The sequence below is a fragment of the Phodopus roborovskii genome, unplaced genomic scaffold (genome assembly GCF_943737965.1).
Source record: "Phodopus roborovskii unplaced genomic scaffold, PHOROB, whole genome shotgun sequence".
Taxonomy (NCBI): domain Eukaryota; kingdom Metazoa; phylum Chordata; class Mammalia; order Rodentia; family Cricetidae; genus Phodopus; species Phodopus roborovskii.
The window spans coordinates 12,403,375-12,423,657 of NW_026126578.1; the positions used below are offsets into that span (position 1 = coordinate 12,403,375).

At 37.0% G+C, this 20,283-nt stretch overlaps 1 protein-coding gene across 2 annotated transcripts in view; it reads left to right on the plus strand.

Annotated features, from left to right (window-relative positions):
* Kdm5a (lysine demethylase 5A) overlaps nt 1-20,283 on the plus strand; it is a 66,966-nt gene that overhangs the window by 10,782 nt on the left and 35,901 nt on the right. For both annotated transcript variants that reach the window (XM_051203761.1, XM_051203760.1), the window contains exons 6-14: nt 1,067-1,172; nt 2,943-3,034; nt 4,666-4,824; nt 5,943-6,062; nt 6,777-6,935; nt 10,273-10,454; nt 13,135-13,297; nt 15,604-15,723; nt 17,944-18,138. In XM_051203761.1, the coding sequence (XP_051059718.1) occupies nt 1,067-1,172; nt 2,943-3,034; nt 4,666-4,824; nt 5,943-6,062; nt 6,777-6,935; nt 10,273-10,454; nt 13,135-13,297; nt 15,604-15,723; nt 17,944-18,138 (1,296 nt within the window). The remainder of the gene's footprint in view (nt 1-1,066; nt 1,173-2,942; nt 3,035-4,665; nt 4,825-5,942; nt 6,063-6,776; nt 6,936-10,272; nt 10,455-13,134; nt 13,298-15,603; nt 15,724-17,943; nt 18,139-20,283) is intronic.

Consider the following 20,283-nt stretch of genomic DNA (forward strand, 5'->3'; position numbering starts at 1 on the left):
ATCACGATCTTTCATCCAGCACTAAGATTAATGTCTAATAACTTATGGCTTCTGGGAACTGTATTATCCACACATGTAGTACACCTCCCTTCAAACTTGTATGTTTTTAGTTTTCTGAGTTGTCTTACAAAATAATAATTTTTCCATGTGGCATTTTCATATATACTTAGTTTTAGCTAACTTTTCCCTGCTGTTTTCCTAGCCCTTCATTCTCAGTGTGTGTGTATATGTTAAAGGCATGCACCACCACCACCCAGATGAAAAAACATTTTTAAGCATTGATTTATATATGTGCTTGTGTTGAGGGCCATGGGCATGCTTGTGCTCTGTGCTTGTGTTGAGGTCAGAGCACAACTATCAGCAGTGCATTTTCTCCTTTCACCATGTGGATCCAGGAAATTGAGATCAGGTTGTGAGTCTTGGCAGGTAGGAAGTACCTGTACACATTGAAGCATCTCAATAGCCTAGGAGCTTTCTGTTTTATTAGAAATTAAAAAAAAAAAAAAAAAATCTTTCCCATAGGCTTCCTGGAAACTTAATGTGTCATCAGTTAAATTAAAACTTGTTCAACATTTCCACCCCTACTTAATGTCATCACCAACAAAGTGGTATTAACATGGCTGTTTTGGGGGAGCCATAATTTTCCCTGTGATGGGCAGATGTCAGCAGATTAGAAGTGAGACTTTCTGTTGTATAATAATCAGTAGTGTTGGATCAAAGAGATGTCTCAGTGGGTAAAACTGCCACCAAGGCTGATGGCCTGAGTTTGGTTCCCTGGACCCCATCTGTGCCTATATGATGAATAGAGAAAAACAAGTCCTGCAAGTGTCCTCTGACCCCTCCATATTGCACCTTAACAAAATTAATGACATTTTAAAAAGTACTGTGCCTTCACCGTCCTGGAACTAGCTCTGGCCTCAAACTCATAGAGATCGGCATACCTCTACCTCCCAAGTGCTGGGATTAAAGGCATACACTATCACCACCTGGCCAATACCCTATCTTAAAGAAAACTGTGTGATTCAGGGTAATTATGCTAATATTAATTTTGTTTATTCATTTTTAGTCAGACTCTGGAGAAGTAAACAGGAACACAGAACTGAAGAAACTTCAGATTTTTGGGGCTGGACCCAAAGTTGTGGGCCTGGCAGTAGGAGCAAAAGATAAAGAAGGTAAAATCTGTTCCTTGTATAAACTGAAGTACAATGACATGGTAGTTAAGGCTCAAGTGATATTGAATTCACTCTGTGCTGGGAATTCTTAACATTTGTAAATTGCTGCATGATTTTTAGGCAGATGGCTTTTTTAATGGTAGAAATACTAAATTTAATGTGTAAGAATCAAATATTACATTGTATTTTTTTACTTTTAGAAGAATCATACTCCATGTCTAAAGGCTAGTTGTCACATAGTGTTCTAAAAGTTGTTGCTAATAAATTGAAGGGATTCTCAGACTTTTAGTATGAAAACATACAGTGAAGAGGTTAGAACTTTAAATTCTGACCATCATTTAAATTTTTGAAATAGTTTTTCCTCTATATGTTATCTTTAAAGACCCTAATGTAGCACCATATTAGAAACTTTTATGAGTAGAATTTTTGATGGAAATAATCAAGTTGAAGTATTCCTATATAACATATTAATTTTAAAAACTTGTTTCAATGAACAATAGGCTGGACATATTTGACTATATGAATTTAATGAAATATTAAAATCACAAATGACTCTGCATTTATGAAATGTATAATATAATGTAGATTGTAGCCTGAATTGTAAGGGATCAGATAGTATTGTTCCACTCTCAAAACTATGGGGATATCCAGGCCTGGTGACATAGGTCTATTGTAATTCATGCTACTAGAAAGGCTGAGATGAGAGAATATAGATTTGAGGCTTGCCTGGACTACAGGGTGAGTTTCTGGCCAATCTGGGCAATGTGGAGAGACAGAGTAGCATTTAAAAAGGGCTAGAGATATAGCACAATGGTAGAATATTTGCCTACCATATTCAAAATCTATCTAATACTAAAAAAAAAATGAAAAACAGCAACATACAATCAGTGTAATAATACTAGACATACTTTTTAAAATTATCTTTGAAAGACCCTGTTTAAAAACAAAACAACAAAAACCTTTGTTTTGTTCTTGTGTGTTTCTTTTCTTTTTTCTTTTTGGCAATCCTGTTTCACCTCACACATCTGGGATTTAGATGTGAGCCACCATGCCTAGTTCTACGCTTCTTTTGTTTTTCTGTAACACAGTCTCACTGTGTAGCTGTGGCTGTCCTAGAACTTGCTATGTAGACCAGTCTGCCCTCAAACTCATACAGATCTCCCTGCCTCTGCCTCCTGAGTGATAGAATTAAAGGCGTGCACATCATTCCTAACCTTGTGCCATTCTTATACTTACTGCTTTGTCTGTGGTGATCTTAAAGAAAAAGCTATGACTAATTTGAGAGCCCCATTAAAACATACATATAGACAATATGTAGTAAGTACTGAATGTAGACAGTAATTGAAGGTTTAACTCCCTGGATTTGTCTAGATTAGAATCCCAAACCTGGGGCTGAAGAGATGGTTCAGAGGTTAGGACTACTCTTCTAGAGGTTCTGTGTTCAATTCCCAGCAACCACATGGTGGCTCAGCCATCTATAATGAGATCTGTTATCACTTTCTGGTCTGGAGGCATACATGGAGACAGAATGTTGTATACCTAATAAATAAATCTTAAAAAAAAAAAAGAATCCCAAACAGTATATACTGGCTGTATGATCTTGAGCAAGTTGTCTAATTTCTCTATACTTTTAACTTTTTTTTAGTTTCAGCTGTAGACAATAACAGTCTACCTCATAATGTTGTGAGACTATCTAATTTAAATAATTTTAAATAGTGTGTGGTTGTCACTCAACTTTTTTACTTTTATTATATAACTTTTTATTTCAAGATGAGGTCACCCGAAGACGAAAAGTTACCAACAGGTCAGATGCATTTAACATGCAAATGAGACAACGGAAAGGAACTCTCTCTGTTAACTTTGTAAGTGCTTTGGGATTTGTCAGTAGGGAAAGGATATATTTTTATCTGGGTGTGTCTTGATACATGGTGGAAAATCTCAGGTTGGAGTTTTGGTTTAGTAATGTTAACTTTGTCTCCTGTACACTCCAGTAAATCTCATGCTTGTGGGTAACTAAGTTAAAGAAATGACTGTAAGTCTATATATTAGTCCTTTGTATCTTCAGGTTCTATATATTGTTAGCCCTTTGTATCTTCAGGTTCTGTCTTTATGCGTTCAACCAAACATAGATTGAAAACTTTAAAAAAAAAAAATTGTTTCTGGAACTGTAGAGATGCTCATTGGTTAAGCACACTGGGTGCTCTTCCAGAAGACCTGAGTTTGACTCACAGCACCCACCTGGCAGCTTACAATTGTCTGAAATTCCAGTTGCAAGGAATTCAATGCCTGCTTCTAGCCTTTGGCCTCTGAGAGTACAGGGCATACATGTGGTTGCACAGCAAAAATCCCTGTATACATTAAAAATAATAATAATAGTAATAAATTGTTTCTGTGTTGAACAGCTTAGAGCTATTTTTCTTTGCTTTCTTTCCTTTGAAAGGTTCTGGCAATATAGCCCAGGCTGGCCTAGAACTCAATGTGAAACTGAAGTGGCCTTAAACATAAGCCTCATTCTGCCTTAACCTCCTGGGTGCTAAGATCACAGGCATACATCAGAAAGCCCACATAACCACTTTTTTCTTTGCATTATTTACTAAACAACATTTTGTGGCAATTTCAAAAGCATCTACATAAAATTAATAAAACTAATCTAGAGATGATTTATTCTGGGGGAAGCTATTAAGCTATTTTATGTAAGGGATTTAAGCACCTGTGGATTTTGGTATCTGCTGGGGTGGTTAATGATGGTTGGATAACCCTGGCAGATTTCAAGGATTGATTTTTTTTTTTTTTTTTTTTTTTTTTTTTTTCCCTTATTTCATGTGCATTGGTGTTTTGCCTGTATGTATGGGCTGTGAGGATGTCAGATCCTCTGGAACTAGAGCACACAGATCAGTTGCCATGTGGGTGATGTGAATTGACCTGGGTCCTCTGAAAGGAAAGCCAGTGCTCTTAACCACTGGGTCATCTCTCTAGTCCCCCTCCAAGAATTCCTAAAAATCATTGAGGTATGGGATATTTAATAGGCAGTTTTCAGTACCCAGCTGTGTTATAGTATATGTATGTAGAATGATGTTTGAAGTATAAACTTATTTTCCATTCCTTAGGTTGTAGTGTTTCTTGATTCTAACAGCTTCTGTTTTTGTTTGTGTGTTTTTTAAGACAAGAGTTTCTCTGTATAGCTCTGGCTGTTCTGAAACTTGCTTTGTAGACCAGGCTGGCTTCGAACTCAGAGATCCATGCCTCTGCCTCCTGTGTGCTGAGATTAAAGAATTGTGTCACCACTGCCGGGATTCTGACTTCTGCTTATATTTTTACTAATTTGCCTGTAGAAGTTCTGGGGAAAATTGTTCAGTTTGAAATGCATTTTTTAGCTGTGTTTAATTTTTAGTGTTCATTGTTGTATTTATTTTAATTAAGGAATAGTTCATGAGAAAAATACAATACTCTATACTGTAGAAAAGTACTTACTTTTTTGTTTTTGTTTTTATAGGTTGATCTCTATGTTTGTATGTTTTGTGGTCGGGGAAATAATGAGGATAAATTGCTTTTGTGTGATGGATGTGATGACAGCTATCATACATTCTGTCTACTTCCACCACTACCTGATGTGCCCAAAGGAGACTGGAGGTGTCCTAAATGTGTTGCTGAGGTACAAACTTAATGTCATAGATCTATTTAAAACTAAAGATACTAACTCTGTCTCGAAAAACAAAACAACAAAAACCTAAAGATACTAATCCATACATTTAATGTAAACATGTTCCCAAAAGCTTGTCCCAGTTTCTTGTTTATTATTGTTGAAAAATCTCCAGGATTTCAAAGGACTATTTTGAGTGACTGTGTAACAACTGTTTTGTGGTAGCTTATCTTAATTTTTTTTCCTTCTCTGACTATTGATTAGATAATTTTTATTTGTTTGTTTGGTTGGGGTTTTTGTTTGTTTTTCAAGACAGGGTTTCTTGTAGTTTTGGAGGCAGTCCTAGAACTCACTTATTAGACCAGGCTGGCCTAGAACATACAGAGATCTGCTTGTCTTTGCCTTCCAAGTGCTGTGGTTAAAGGCGTGTGCCACCACTGCCTGGCTGCCTGTTTTGTCCTCTAAGATAAACCTCCCCCACCCCTTGTTTTGAGATAGGGTGTCACTATGTGGGACTAAAGGTATCATTACCACCTGGTTCACAACCAGTTATTAAAATTAAGGATTAGCAAATACTTAGAAAGTGATTATTAAATCTTAGTGTATTTGTTAACAAAACCACAAATATGAAATACAAAATCTCCTGAAATTGTATAACTATTTACCAAAATAAGACTCAGCTCCTGTCAGAGTATGTATGTAGTCTTAACACACAAAGCTTTGGACGTAAGGCTTTTGAAAATACTATTTTCTGAAACAGGATTTTTCTTTCAATTTTACTTTTATGTGCATTAATGTTTTGCCTAAAGCTGTCTCATTCATTGTCTTGGAAGAGTGAACAAACAGGTACTCGAGATTCTAGTTTCAAGTAACTAATGTATTGCAAATAACTGATGCTTGTTTTACTGTATAAGGATGATTAGATTTGTTTAAGCTAGAGAAATGATCAAGAAAAACCATATTTGAGACTTTTTATTTATTATATTGCTGGATATTGAACTCAGAGCCTGAGTACCAGTGTACTACCATTCATATTTCTCGGTATGTGAGGGTTTTAATGCTTTCTTTTTCAGTTGCAGTGAATTTACCTTGAATATCTTTTTCTCTTTCCCCCCCCCTCAAACCCCCAGGAATGTAACAAACCTCGAGAAGCCTTTGGATTTGAGCAAGCTATAAGAGAATATACACTTCAAAGCTTTGGCGAGATGGCAGATAATTTTAAATCCGATTATTTCAATATGCCAGTCCATGTGAGTAGCTGTCATATAGGTTATTTTAGAGAGAAACAAAGTTTTTTTTTGGTCAGATTTTATAGAAATCAGGAGTAATATGAAAAAGGTTAGAGAACACTAAATCTTAAAAATAGGGACCTGATAATCTGTTTTGTTAATTTCACTCTCCTTTGTTTGGTTTGGGTTTTTTTTTTTGTTTGTTTGTTTGTTTGTTTTTTGTGTTTTTGAGACAGTGTTTCTCTGTAGTTTTAAGAGCCTGTCCAGGAACTGAGGATCAGGCTGGCCTCAAACTGGTAGAGATCTGCGCCTGCCTCTGCTTTCCAAGTGCTAGGATTAAAGGTGGATGCCACCAGTGCCTGGCTCGGGTTTTTTGTTTGTTTGTTTGTTTTTTGTTTTGTTGTTTTGTTTTTTTGTTTTTGTTTTTGTTGTTTTTTGAGATGGGTGGAACTCAGAGATCCACCTGCCTTTGCCTCTTGGTGCTGGGATCAAAGGTGTGTTCTACCACAACCAGTATGAAAAGTATCTTGATGTTTAAATCTAATTATTTTTAGCTTTTTAGTTAATTTTTAGTTATTTTTAGCTTTTCTCTTTTCTAATGGAGAAGTATAGGAATTGATTCTGCTCTGGGAAATGTAATTTGTTCAGTAGGCCTGTATATTAGTTTTAGGGGATTATAGTTACAGTCAGTTAATTATCATCTATGTTTTGTTTTGTTTTGTTTTGTTTTAATAGATGGTTCCTACAGAGCTAGTAGAAAAGGAATTCTGGCGGCTAGTAAGTAGTATCGAAGAAGATGTTATTGTAGAGTATGGAGCTGATATCTCTTCGAAAGATTTTGGAAGTGGATTTCCTGTAAAAGATGGCCAGAGAAAGATGTTGCCAGAAGAAGAGGTATGGATAGTGTTCTATAACTTCTTACTTTGAAGCTAATGCTGCATTTTCATAAAAAATAGTCCTTTCCCTAATCTTGAGGGACCATGCCAGTTTAGAATATGATGTATGTAGGCTTATAAACAATGATTTTTTTTTTTTTTTTAAACTGGCCATGGGTATACATTTCTATAATCCCAGTATTTTGGAAATCGAGGTAGAAAAGTTGGGAGTAGTTCAATTTGAGCTACATACTGAGACTGTCAGAAACAAAGCAAATTTAAAATATCTTTTTTTTTTTTTTTTTTTTTTTTTTTTTTAAGATTTATTTACTGTGTATACAGTGTTCTGTCTTCATGTATGCCTGCAGGTCAGAAGAGGACACCAGATCTCATTACAGACAGTTGTGAGTCACCATGTGGTTGCTGGGAATTGAACTCAGGACCTCTGGAAGAATAGCCAGTGCTTTAAGCACTGAGCCATCTCTCCAGTACTCAAAATATCTTTTAAGAATTATTTTATCTCTAAGTTGTATAGCTATTTTAGATAAAATTTTAAGTTTTTAAAAAATTATAACACTCAGGAGCAGAGATAGGCAGATCTTTCTGAGGCCAGCCTCATCTACATAGTGATTTCCAGGAAAAACAAAAATGTTATGTATTCATGGTGTGAGGATGGTGTGAGGTAGTCAGAGGACAACTTGGGGGAGTCAGTTCTTCTGTAGAGTAAATTTCAGGGATCTAACTCAGGTTGTCAGGTTTAGCTGCAGGTACCTTTCCCCACATTAACCATCTCACTGGCCTGAGTTTTAAGATTTTGCCTAGCTGTTTTTGTTCCACAATTGAGAAAGTAAGCTAGAGAGATGGCTCAGTGGTTAAGAATACTTGTTCCAGAGATCCAGCATGTTTTCCTGGCCTTTTAGGGTACCAGGCATGTACATTGTACACATACATGCAGGCACACATACATAAATAAAACCTAGAAAGTTTGATGTATGCAGTTGTGTACATATTATACACCTGAAATCCTACTTAGGAGGATGAGCAAAGACTATTGCTTGCACCTAGCAGTTTGTGTTTGGCCTCAGCAATATAGGGAGATACCATCTTATTAAAAAAAAAGAAAGTGAAGGCCGGGTGGTGATGGTGCTCACCTTTAATCCCAGAGGCAGGTGATCTCTGTGAGTTCAAGGCCACCCTGGTCTACAGAGTTAGTTCCAGGACAGGCAGGACTATTACGCAGAGGAGCCCTGTCTCAAGTAATCAAAAAGAAAAGAAAATGACACATTTTTTGAAATTAGTTTTGTTGGTAATTTCTAAAATAAGTTTTCTTCTAGAGCTGGCTAGGTAGGATTTCATGTATGTTTTTACTTTTTAATCTTTATCTCATAAAGATTCATAAAGCTGAAATAATTATTTCTTTTGTTGGCAATAATTTAAGCATAATTGCCTTTAGTTAGAAGGAAGTAATTTAGTATTGGGGACATGGCTCAATGTGACTATAATTCTACCACTAGTGGAGACAGCAGGACTCCTGGGTTTGATGTCCAGAGAGTCTAGGAAATCTGTGAACTCCAGGGGATCGAGACCCTTACACAGATGTACTTGTAGGTAAACTCTAATGCAAATAAATAAATCATTAAAAAGAAAAAAAAGCATGCATCGCTACCACCTGGCCTCAATTTCTTTTTTATTTTTTTATTTTAGCATATTAGAATTTTTTATTCTGAGGCTGGATAAATGTCTTTTCGCTCTCCCATTTCACCATTTTGTAGTTCTCAAACTCAGAATCCTCCTGCTTCAGCCTCTGGTGTGTGAGTGCCATTACCCATCTTCTTTGAGATTTTTTCACTTAGATTTTTTAATGAAATGTATGCAGGACTTTCATATTTTATCCCCTTTGATTCTTAAGTATACCTATGTAGTTTCCATATTTTTCTTAATCTTTATTTAAAATTCTGTTTGGAGCTAGTCTTCCTATGTGCTCCTGGATGACTTAAAACACACCATGTCGATGTTATTAATTTTCTGTTTGCTGGAATTACAGGAATGCACTGCCACATATACTGGTTTCTTTTTGTTGTTTTGTTATTTGAGACAAGGTTTCTCTGTAGCTTTGTATCCTGTCCTGGAACTAGCTCTATAGGCCTCAAACTCACAGAGATCCACCTGTCTCTGCCTCTTGAGTGCTGGGATTAAAGGCGTGCACCACCATCGCTGGCCCCACATACTGGCTTTCTGTTCTTTCTTGCCTCAGCTTCCTAAATGCTGGGATGTAGGCATGTGTCACTTCATTCAGTATGAGTTAAATTTTTTATTCTTATAGAATAGAAACCTATAAAAGAAAAAAAGCATAACTGTCTATATCCATGTTTGGTTATCAACTTTTTTTTTTTTTAGACAGGGTCTCTGTATATAGCCCTGATGTCCGAGGTCTCATTGTATAGACCAGGCTGAGATTGAACTCACAAAGACTTCTTGCCTCTGCCTCCTAAGCCCTGGGATTAAAGGCATATGCCACCAGTGCCTGCCTGACAATATCTTTTACATTCTTGGTTTGCTTTGTTTCTGTGTCTACGAACTAGGAATTTTCATGTTTTTCAAGTTCATCTATGAAATAAGTTTCTTTTGTGTGTGTTTGTTTTAGTGTTTATTTTTTTTGCTCATTGGTGTTTTGCATGCATTCATATCTGTGTGAGAGTGTTGGATCCCCTTGAGACAGCTGTGAACTGCCATGTGATTGCTAGGTATTGAACCTTTTCCTCTGGAAGAGGAGCCAGAGTTTGAACTGCTGATCCATCTCCGCAGCCCCATAAGTTTCTCTGTTAATCTTAAATTTATCCAGTTTTTCCTGATGTATTTGTGGTGAAGAAAGGTGGTATAATGACTTAACATAGTGCTATAAATTCATGATTATCCTGACAGTGTCAAGCACTGTACTTTATAGATTGTAATAATCATTCTGGAAAGTAATGCTGCTGGGGTACTCTGATATGAAACAGAAGATGCCACTGCAGGGTACAGTAGAAATAGAAAAGCCATCTGCTGACATGTAGCACACTTTTTAACTATAACTTTGCTCATGTGTTTCAGAGCAAACTAGACATGTGAAATAAAAGGAAAATCAGCAAAACCTAGAAAAATTTATGTAGATATTTAGATATCAAATATGTATTTAAATTAGATGTAGATACATTAGATTAGTATATGAGGTATAGATTTGCTGTGGCCCACAAAGAGCAAATTGTATGCACTGGATAGTAGTATGTATTATGAAATATTTGCCTATTTAGAGAGATTCTCTTTAAGATTTTTGTTTAGCACTTTAACTGATTTTTCATTTTACTTTTATTTTATAGGAATATGCACTTTCTGGTTGGAATTTGAATAACATGCCTGTTCTGGAGCAGTCTGTTCTTGCACATATTAATGTGGACATTTCTGGTATGAAGGTGCCATGGCTGTATGTGGGGATGTGTTTTTCATCTTTTTGCTGGCATATTGAAGATCACTGGAGTTATTCCATTAACTATTTGCATTGGTATGTACAATTTTGTTATACCATATGTACTTTGTGACTTTGTTTGGGGGGGGTTAAAAATTAAATCCAAGGACATGTGCCAAGTATCTATCACTGAAGTATATCTTGAGCCCTGATTTTTTTTTTTCCCCCGTTTTAATTTTCTTTTGAGACAAGCTAGTCTGAAATTTGGGTGTAGCTCAACTTGAGCTTCTGGATTTCCTGTTTCTGCTACTTCCAAAGTGCTAGGAAAGTTGTAATAATGTTAGCTAGTATATTAGAGAGAACTGGCTTCAAAGGTATTTTTGGCATAAAAGCAAGATAGTGTATTGAGGAGGGAAGAGTTGTTGTCTCAGCCCATCTCCTCTTTGAAAGCATGTGTAATTACCTGATACTATAGTGGGGTTTTGGTTTGTTCTTTTGAGATGTTTGTTATTTTTTTTTTTTTTTTTTTTTTATGTGTATGGGTGTTCTCGCCTGTATGTGTGCCTATGGACCCATGTGTGTGCAGTGCCACAGAGGCCAGAATAGGCCACTGGGTCTTCTGGAACCAGAGTTACAGACAGCTCAGAAGTGCCACATGTATTCAGAGAATTTCGCTCAGATACTCTCTGAACAAACATCCATCACTCTTAACCACTGAGCCATCTTTCCAGCCCCAAGTTTTAAATTAATTGATGCTTGTGTGGTATATGAGAAAATAATTAATGATGACTTATTTTGCATGTTAGGGATTAAGAGGACTTGTTCATATTAGTTCTGAGCTATATCTGAGCTATATGTATTTTTTTAACCGTGTGTGTGTGTGTGTGTGTGTGTGTGTGTGTGTACCACATGAATGTATAAGCCTGTGGAGCTCAAAGAGTGCATCAGATCACCTGAAATTTTTTTGAGCTGCATGTGGGTGCTTGGAACTGAACCTGGGTCCTCTAAAAGAGCAGTAAGTGACTAAGCCATCTCTATTCCCCCAGTTTTGATATATCTTGACAGGCAAAATGATATTTAAACTTATGGTTGAAAGATTTGATTTGGTGCTTGGAACTTGAAACATTTTTCCTTTTAGTAGCATTTCCTCTAAAAATGCCTAAGATTAAAATATAAAGTAAATAAATTCATTTGATGATTTTTTTTTAATCTCTCAAAAGATTTTCATTCACTTAGCAAGTTCCTTCTCTAATATTAACACTGTTTTAACTGGCTGCCTTTTTTGTCTGTGTGTGTGTATTTTTAATACTAGTTATTAAGGGTAAGTGAAATTGAAAATTACTACCTCGGTTAGAATAGCCACATTTCAAGTGCTTTATGATCATATGTGGTTAAGAGGTATTTTTGATTTATCAGCACAAACAAAATATAATTTTTAAAATACTGTCCTTTTAAAGATTTATTTAATCTGTGTGTATGTGTGTGTACATTCTACATGATATATGAGTACAGGTGCCTGTGGAGGCCAGAGGGCCTTAGATCCCCTGGGATTGGAGTTACAGACAGTTGTAAGCTGCCCTGTGTAGATGCTGGGAACTGAACCTTGGTATTCTTGCAGGAGCAGGAAATGCTCTCAACTGCTAAACAATCTGTCTAGTTTCTAGCCCTAAACATTCTTATTACAGTAAAACTTATAGGGAACAGGGAACGGCTCTCATCTGAAGTCTTGTGAGTTATGAGAATCAGGAAATATAGCTATTTTGTATAAGTAGCTTGATTATTAAATCTGTTTGTTTTGTTTTGTTGTTCTGTTTTGTCTCAGGGCTTCTATTGCTGTGATAAAACACCATGACCAAAAGCAACTTGGGGAGGAAAGGATTTATTTCATCTTATAGCTTGTAGTTGGTCATCAGGGAAGTCAGGACAGAAATCTAGAGGCAGGAACTTACTCAGAATTCGTAGAGGTTACTTCTTACTAGCTTACTCCTCTTAACTTACTCAGCCTGCTTTTTCACAGCACCTAAGGCCACCAGCCTATGGGTAGCACCACTCACTGAGCTGTGCCCCCTTCCTACAATAGTCATAAATCAAGAAAATGACCACAGGCTTGCCCACTGGTCAGTCTGGTGGGGGCATTTTCCCAATTTAGGTTCACTCTTCAAAATGCCTATGGCTTATGTTGGATTTATGTAAAACTAGCCAGCACTATTTCCTAAGTTTGTAATTAGTATTCAAAATGAACTCTAATCCATTAAAATATGGTAGATTAATTATTCCAGATCTTGGTCTTTTTATTGGCAACTATATTTAAAGTTTGAGTAATTTGTAGTATTAGCTTATTTACATGGATAAGAAAATTGAACTTAATGAAGTTATTTATATGTATTGTGGAGATCATTGACTCTGTTTTAACGTATTGTGGTAGTAATTAGAAAGACTCATGTTCTGGGAATCAAGGCAGTGAATGTGCCCATATTGTTTTGAACAGTGATTTCCATGTGATATATTTTCTGTTTGAAAGGTACCTTTACTACGAATCCTCTATTCCTGTAATTTGGGTTATTTTCCCAATGGCAATGAGTGTGTATTCTTAGTAGTCCACATATTCTGTTATTAATAATAGCATATATTTATGGGATGGTTGCCAGGATTCTGGTCATATAACCTATGGCCAGGAATATGATAAGGTTTATTATAATGTAGTGGATTTGAATAAAAGACCCTGGCTTCTTTGGTACCATGTTCTACCTAGCTAAACAGTTATTTCTTTTGCTAGGGGCGAGCCAAAGACATGGTATGGTGTACCATCTCATGCTGCAGAACAACTGGAGGAGGTGATGAGGGAGCTGGCCCCTGAGTTATTTGAATCACAGCCTGATCTCCTACATCAGTTAGTAACCATCATGAACCCAAATGTGCTCATGGAGCATGGTGTGCCTGTGAGTCTTTTGTGTCTTCCTTCAGCATTTTCAAAGATTGTCTAGCTTTTGATTAGATGTAATCACAAGGGTTTTTTTTTTTTTTTTTTTTTAATCTGTGGGGGAGTTGTAACTATATGTGAAAGGTCAAGTAGTACAGCTAAATTAGAATTTATAGCCTGAATAGAACTTGAGCCTGATTGAGAAGGGATGCTTTAAAGTGTGAATCATATACCTATTTGAATAGGCTCCTGTTCTTTAGTAAAAAACTGTTTATTCTTTGTTCCTTTTAAACTTTTGGGGTATGTGGTGTGTGTGTGTGTGTTTGTCTGTGTTTTGGGGGTGGGTTTAAATACAGTATTACTCTTGTGTGTACTAGACTTGCTGTATAGATCAGGCTGGACTCTGACATATAGAGATCCACTTGTTTCTGCTTCCAAAGTGGTGGCATCAAAAGTGTACACCACCATGCCCAACTAACTCTTCCTGACTTTAAAACTATATCTTTTAAATATCTTGTGTGGTCGTTTTCATTCAACTTACAAGACAATTTTGTTTTCTTTAAGACATTCAATTTTCACATACACACACATAGATCTTTAAGTTTGTGTTGTGTATTTTCCAAGTGTTTGGATTTTTTTTAAAAAAAATTAAGATTTATTTATATGTATGAATATTTTGCCTGCAAGTATGTATGTGCAGCATATAACTGCCGGGTGACTGAGGAAGTCAGAAGGGGGCTTTGGATCACTTGGAACTGCAGATGAGGATGGTTGTGAATCACCATGTGGATGGTAGAAACTGATCTGGGTCCTCTGCAAGAGCAATAAGTGCTCTTAATGGATGAGCCAACTCTTAGGCCCTTGGGAATTTTTGTAAGGTTTATTTTATGTGTCTTAGTGTTTTGTTTTCATGTATGTGTATGTGCTATGTGCATTCCTAGTGCCTCCAGAGTCCAAAAGAGGACACTGGAATAGGTATTACAGCTTGTTGTCAGCTGCCATGTGGGTGGTGGAAACTGACCTGGGTCCTCCTAAAGAGCAGTGGGCAATAAGTGCTCTTAACTGTTAAGCCATCTCTTCAGACCCCCTTTTACAACTTTTTGTTTGTTTTTGAGTTTTCTTCTGTGCTTTTTGTGCTTTGTTTGTGAGCCTACCCTTTAACAGCTGAGCCAAGAGTCAGTTCTCTATACTGCGAGTCCTGGAAATTAGGTCATCAGGCAAGGGTTTATACCTATTGAACTATCTCAGAGACTCCAATATCATTTTCTGTATTCCCCCTACTTAACTAGAATAATCAAGTTCTTAAAGTGATAGCTGTTATAAAAACACTGATCTGTTGCTGTAATAAAAACACTGATCAAAGCAACTTAAGGAAAGGGTTTATCTCGGCTTAAAATTCCATATCATACACAGTTGATCATCAAAGGAAATCAAGGCAGGACATTGAAGACAGGCCTGCACTGCTGTTCCAACACAGACAGCATTACCTCTGGCCAAGGAAATCAAAGCCAAAAATACTGCAGAAACCATGGAAGATAACTGTTGTTGGCTGAGACAGGCTGATGCTGAGCTACCTTTTATATATAGCTCAGGAGTGGTACCATCACATGGAGCTGGGTAGTGCACAGGCCAGCCTACATTAATCAAGGCAGTCCTCTTCCATAGGCCAGTCTAATCTAGGAAACTCTTCAGTTGACACACTTCTCTCAGGTGGCTCATGCTGTGACAAGTTGACAGACAAAGCTAACTAGGAAAGAATTATTTATGTGATTGAAGTTTTGTTTTGTTGTTTTTCAAGACAGGGTTTCTCTGTATTGCTTTGGAGCCTATCCTGGAACTCTATCTGTAGACCAGGCTGGCTTCGAGCCTACAGAGAGAGCCTGTTTCTACCTCCCAAGTGCTAGGATTATAGGCATTCGCCATGAAGTGTAGGAATTTTAACTTAGGAAGAGAGTACTATTTTCTGTTTTGAGAATTTCTTTTGGCTACTGATTCTTTAATATAATGTCAATCAGTATTTTAAGAAAACAGAATCCTAGCTTTTGGGGGAGGGCAGGTTTGAGACAGGGTTTCTCTGTGTAGCCTTGGCTGTCCTAGAACTAGCTCTGTAGACCAGACTGGCCTTGAACTCACAAAGATCCACTTGCCTCTTCCAAATGCTGGAATTAAAGGCATGTGTCACCACTGCCTGGCAGTTGTAGCTATATTTGTGATATATATAAGATAATTATATTATTTCCAATTTTAAAAAATATCTTTGAAATTATCTGAGTGGACTAGTTTTTTTTTTTTTTCTTTTAATCCCTGTTTCTAATTTGCATTTAGGTGTACAGGACTAATCAGTGTGCTGGAGAGTTCGTTGTGACATTTCCTCGTGCCTATCACTCTGGATTTAACCAGGGATACAACTTTGCTGAAGCTGTGAACTTCTGTACTGCTGACTGGGTCTGTTCTATAGCACGTGGCTGTTGTACGTCTACTAACACCCCTATAAAATGCAGTATTTTACATAGCTGGGTTTTGGATAGGGCCCATGAATATTTCAGGGTTTATTGGAGTAGCTATTAATACTTTAGAATTTTTATCACATTGTTTATTCATTATTTTCCCTGGTATGTTTGCAATTAAATGGGCAGTTATTTGTCTTTTCCCAAGGGGAATATATGTTTCCACCATTCTTCATTTTCTCTGAGCACTTTTCTTAAAATGATAATGCAACAATTGCTTTATCAAAATGCAATTAGTTATGGTCTCATCAGGTTGATTGAGAAAAGACTGCCAAAATATTAAAAATACATACTGGCCTTATTTTTTTCCCCCAGTGATTCTGGGTTCTTTGGCCTTCTAACATTTTTAATGGGAGAACCACTTAGTAACAGTAGTACAGAGGGTAGTATGTTGTGCTTTGATATGTAGCTTTGCTATGTTGCATATCCTACCCTTAAACTTCTCGGCTCTGTGAGCTGTCTTGTTTGGTTCTATTTAAAATTTCTTTCTTATTTGGCTATGGAATGTGCAGTGTAATTAAGACTCAGTTAAGTTTTTTAAGGGGCCTGAGCTCTTTTGAAAAACATCTAATAATATGATTTACACGATATTGGTAAGTATAGGGTAGGGTGCAAGGTGACTTAGGTAAAGATTGAGGATGATGTCAATGTCTTTAACATGCTTACTAATACGTTCTTTATTTATCTATTTATTTGAGGCAAGGTCTTATTGTATAGTCCTAACTGGCCTGGAACTCACTATGTAGGCCAGGCTGGCCTGAGACTCAGAGATCCACCTGCCTCTGCCTCCTGAGTGCTGGGATTAAAGGTGTGTACCACCATACCTAGCTAATATTAATATTTGACCTTCTGGAACTTTGCATTTTAGTGGTCCTAAAATTTTTTATTTTTGTTGGGTTTTTTCCTTTGTTTGTTTGTTTTACATTTATTTAATGTGTGTGCCACAGCATGCATGTGCAGGTCAGAAGACAACTTGCAGGAATTGGTTCTCCTTTACCATGTGGGTCCCAGGGATTGAAATCAGGTTATTATTAAGCTTGGCAGCAAAGTGATATGACCTGCTGAACCATCTCATCAGCCCAAGGGCCTAGGTTGATTTACTAACTTTAAACAAGTTAAACATAGCAGAGAGTTGGTACTTTTAAGGTTAAGGTTATGATACAAATGAAAACTTAGTTTGTCTCTAGGGTTATAGGGCTTTTGTATTGTAGCTGTGTGAGAGATGCTTAAAAAGTAAATGTTTAAGAACAAAATGTGAAGCTGCGCATTGATGGTGCACACCTTTAATCCCAACGCTCAGGAGGCAGAGGCAGGCGGATCTCTGTGAGTTTGAGGCCAGCCTGGTCTATAGAGCGAGTTCCAGGACAGGCTCCAAAGCTACACAGAGAAACCATGTCTCAAAAAAAAAACCCAGAAGAAGGAAAAACAATGTAAATTGCTTTCATTTTTGGCTCTTTCTGATAATACTTTTCTTTTTGTTCTATGGAATTTCAAAGTTGTAATACTACTACTTATAAATACTTTATGGTCTGAACTTTAATTTTTTTTTTTTTTTTTTTTTTTTTTTTTTTACTATTTTCTTTTTTGTTTGCACTATGTTAGACTGTGTTAAGAGGTTTTTTTGTTGTTGTTGTTTTGTTTTTTTTCTTTTAAATGGAGTCTTGTGTGCCCCAGGCTGGTCTCAAATGAGCAAAGAATGGCTTTGAACTCCTGATCTTCCTACTTCTATTTCCCAAATGATGGACTTATAACTTTCTGCCACCCTATCCTGCTCTTTATTTTTTGTTTTGTTTTGGTTTTTCAAGACAGGGTCTTACTCTGTAGACCAGACTGGCGTTAAACTGAACAGAAATGTGCCTGCCTCTTCCTCCTCAGTGCTGGGATTAAACTAAACTAACATGTGTTAAGTAGGCCCAGCCTTCTTCAGTCTCTTGGTATATACAGTGAGTTAGAAAATCTGCATCTTGGGTAGAAACTTAGCATCTCAGCTTATGGACATCATTTGTGTGGAATTTTGGCTGGGTTACATAGAATTACTATTTGTTAAATGTTCAGATAGGATTTGCTTTATCTTAATAAAAGTGAGTACCTGAAAGTAAGTAGAAATTCTGTGCTAGAATATTCTCATAAGCAACTTAATTGGGAAATCTGTTTTCAGTTGCCCATTGGACGTCAGTGTGTAAATCACTATCGACGGCTGAGGCGCCATTGTGTCTTTTCACATGAGGAACTCATTTTCAAGATGGCAGCCGATCCAGAATGCTTAGATGTGGGGCTGGCTGCCATGGTTTGCAAAGAGTTGACTCTCATGACTGAAGAAGAAACAAGATTAAGGGAATCAGTTGTAGAAATGGTGAGTATACTTAGTACATTACTTTCCTCTTTTAAATAGCTATTTTGTTTTATTTTTTTTATCAATTTATATGTATATTAACTGTATCTCTCTCACTTCCTTCTCCTCCCTCAAATTCCATCTATATCATCCCTGCACACACAAATTTATGTCCTCTTTTCTCTAATTATTATATGAGTTAATATGTAAGCACAACCTGCTGAGTTCACTTAATGTTTATATGCATATGTTTTTAGGGTAGACTGTATTAGATAACCTGTTAGATAGAGGACTCATTGCTTCCTAGGAAGATTGAGTCTCTCTCTCTGAGCTGTCATAAATTGCCTGTAGTTCTTCACCTGGGGGCTGGAGGTGGGGGGGAGGAGCTTGTGAGATTTTCCCACCCATGTTGACATGTCAACTGGTGATATCATTGTTCAGGTCTTGTTTAGGGTACCATTTTGTTGAAATTCCTTGAGTGCAACTTCCCTGTCATATATGGAAGGTACATCTAGCAAACACTCTGACCATCTGACTTTCCTTGCCCCCCTTCCATGATGTTTCTGTAACCTTGGGTGTAGGATTTATATTGTAATTTAGTCAGTTAGGTGTGCTAAACCCACAATCAGCTGTTGTCTCCATTTGACTAGTTATGTATGGGTTTTTGTAATGGTCTCTGCCTGCTACAAAAAGAAACTTCTTTAAGGGTGGAAACTACACTTAATCAGTGATTATAAAGCTAAGTAGAGTGCAGCTAGAAATTAGTTTAGGAAAGCATATTCTTCTCTAGATAATTGGCTAGGTTTATAATACCAGACATGAATTCCTTATTGAGTGTGCCTTATGTCCAATTAGACACCTATTAGTTACTGCCACAATGTAAGTGCCACTATTGAACTGATGTGTTTTGTGTCACAGCTGAGTAAGACTATTGACTGCTTTTCTCCTTTAGCAATCTGCATAGTTCCTTCTGGTACTGTGAAAGCTAGTCCTCAGAGAAGAGGCTTTTGGGTTAGATTGAATGCTGTTTCCAAAGTGTATGATGTCTTCAGCAATAGGGACTTAACTTTCAACTTCTGGGAGTCAACCAAGGACATGAGCCTACATTCTTTTGGGAGTCACTTAAACTCACTTGACCAACAACTCAAAAAAGGGATTTCTTTTTCATGTCTAGTTGAGTTTTGTTTTGTTAGATATGCTGTGGCACTTAAGCATTATGAAATGTCATATAACTTTATTTAAACTGTATGTCTTATTGGGTGGGTGGGTGGGTGTACACACAAATGTGTGTCTATTTTGTATAATTTTAGATGGTGTGATTATCTGTGGCTTATACAAATATCCTTATTGTTATTTATCCCTGTTTGTTCATTCTCTCTCAGTATTCATCCCCCATTTCCCCATTTATAACTCTTGTGTGCTGCTATTTATTCTCTCTAGAGTTGTGCCCTCACCATCACCACCCACAGTGATTCTCTTTTCCTTTCCTGGTTTCTGTGGTTTGTCTCGGTTATATACTTACATCTGAAGACTAAGAGCTAGGAGCCACAAATAAGAGAGAATGTGCAGTGTTTGTCTTTCTGGGTCTGGGTTTCCTCACTCAGTGTAAAGTTTTCTAGTTCTTCCCATTTACCTGAAAATTTCATGATTTTATTTTTCTTGCAGCTGAATTATGTTTTCTCTATGAGAAACCTTTTCATTACCCATTCATCACATTCATCAGTTGAAAGATATTTAGGTTGTTGCCATTCCGTAGCTATTGTGAAAGCAGAGCAATGAACACGGCTGAGCAAATATCTATAGAAAAGAATGTCAGGTCCTTTGAGCATGTGCCAAGTAATGGTATAACTTGGTCATAAGGAAGGTTTCAGCCTTTTGAGGATTTCCAGCTGATTTCCAGGTTGGCTGGACTATTTGCAGCCCCACCAGCAGATGAGTTGAGGATTCTCCTTTTCCTGTATCTATTTGTGTTTGTTTTGTTTCTGGTGTTTTGCCTGAATGTATGTATGTGCAGCACATGCATGCAGTGCCCTTGGAGGGCAGAAGAAGGTGTTGGATCCCTGGGAACCAGCACTACAAGTAGTTGTAAATGATGTGGATTCTGGAAACTGAGTCCAGGTCCTCTGGAAGAATAACCAGTGTCCTTAACCACTGAACTATCTCTCC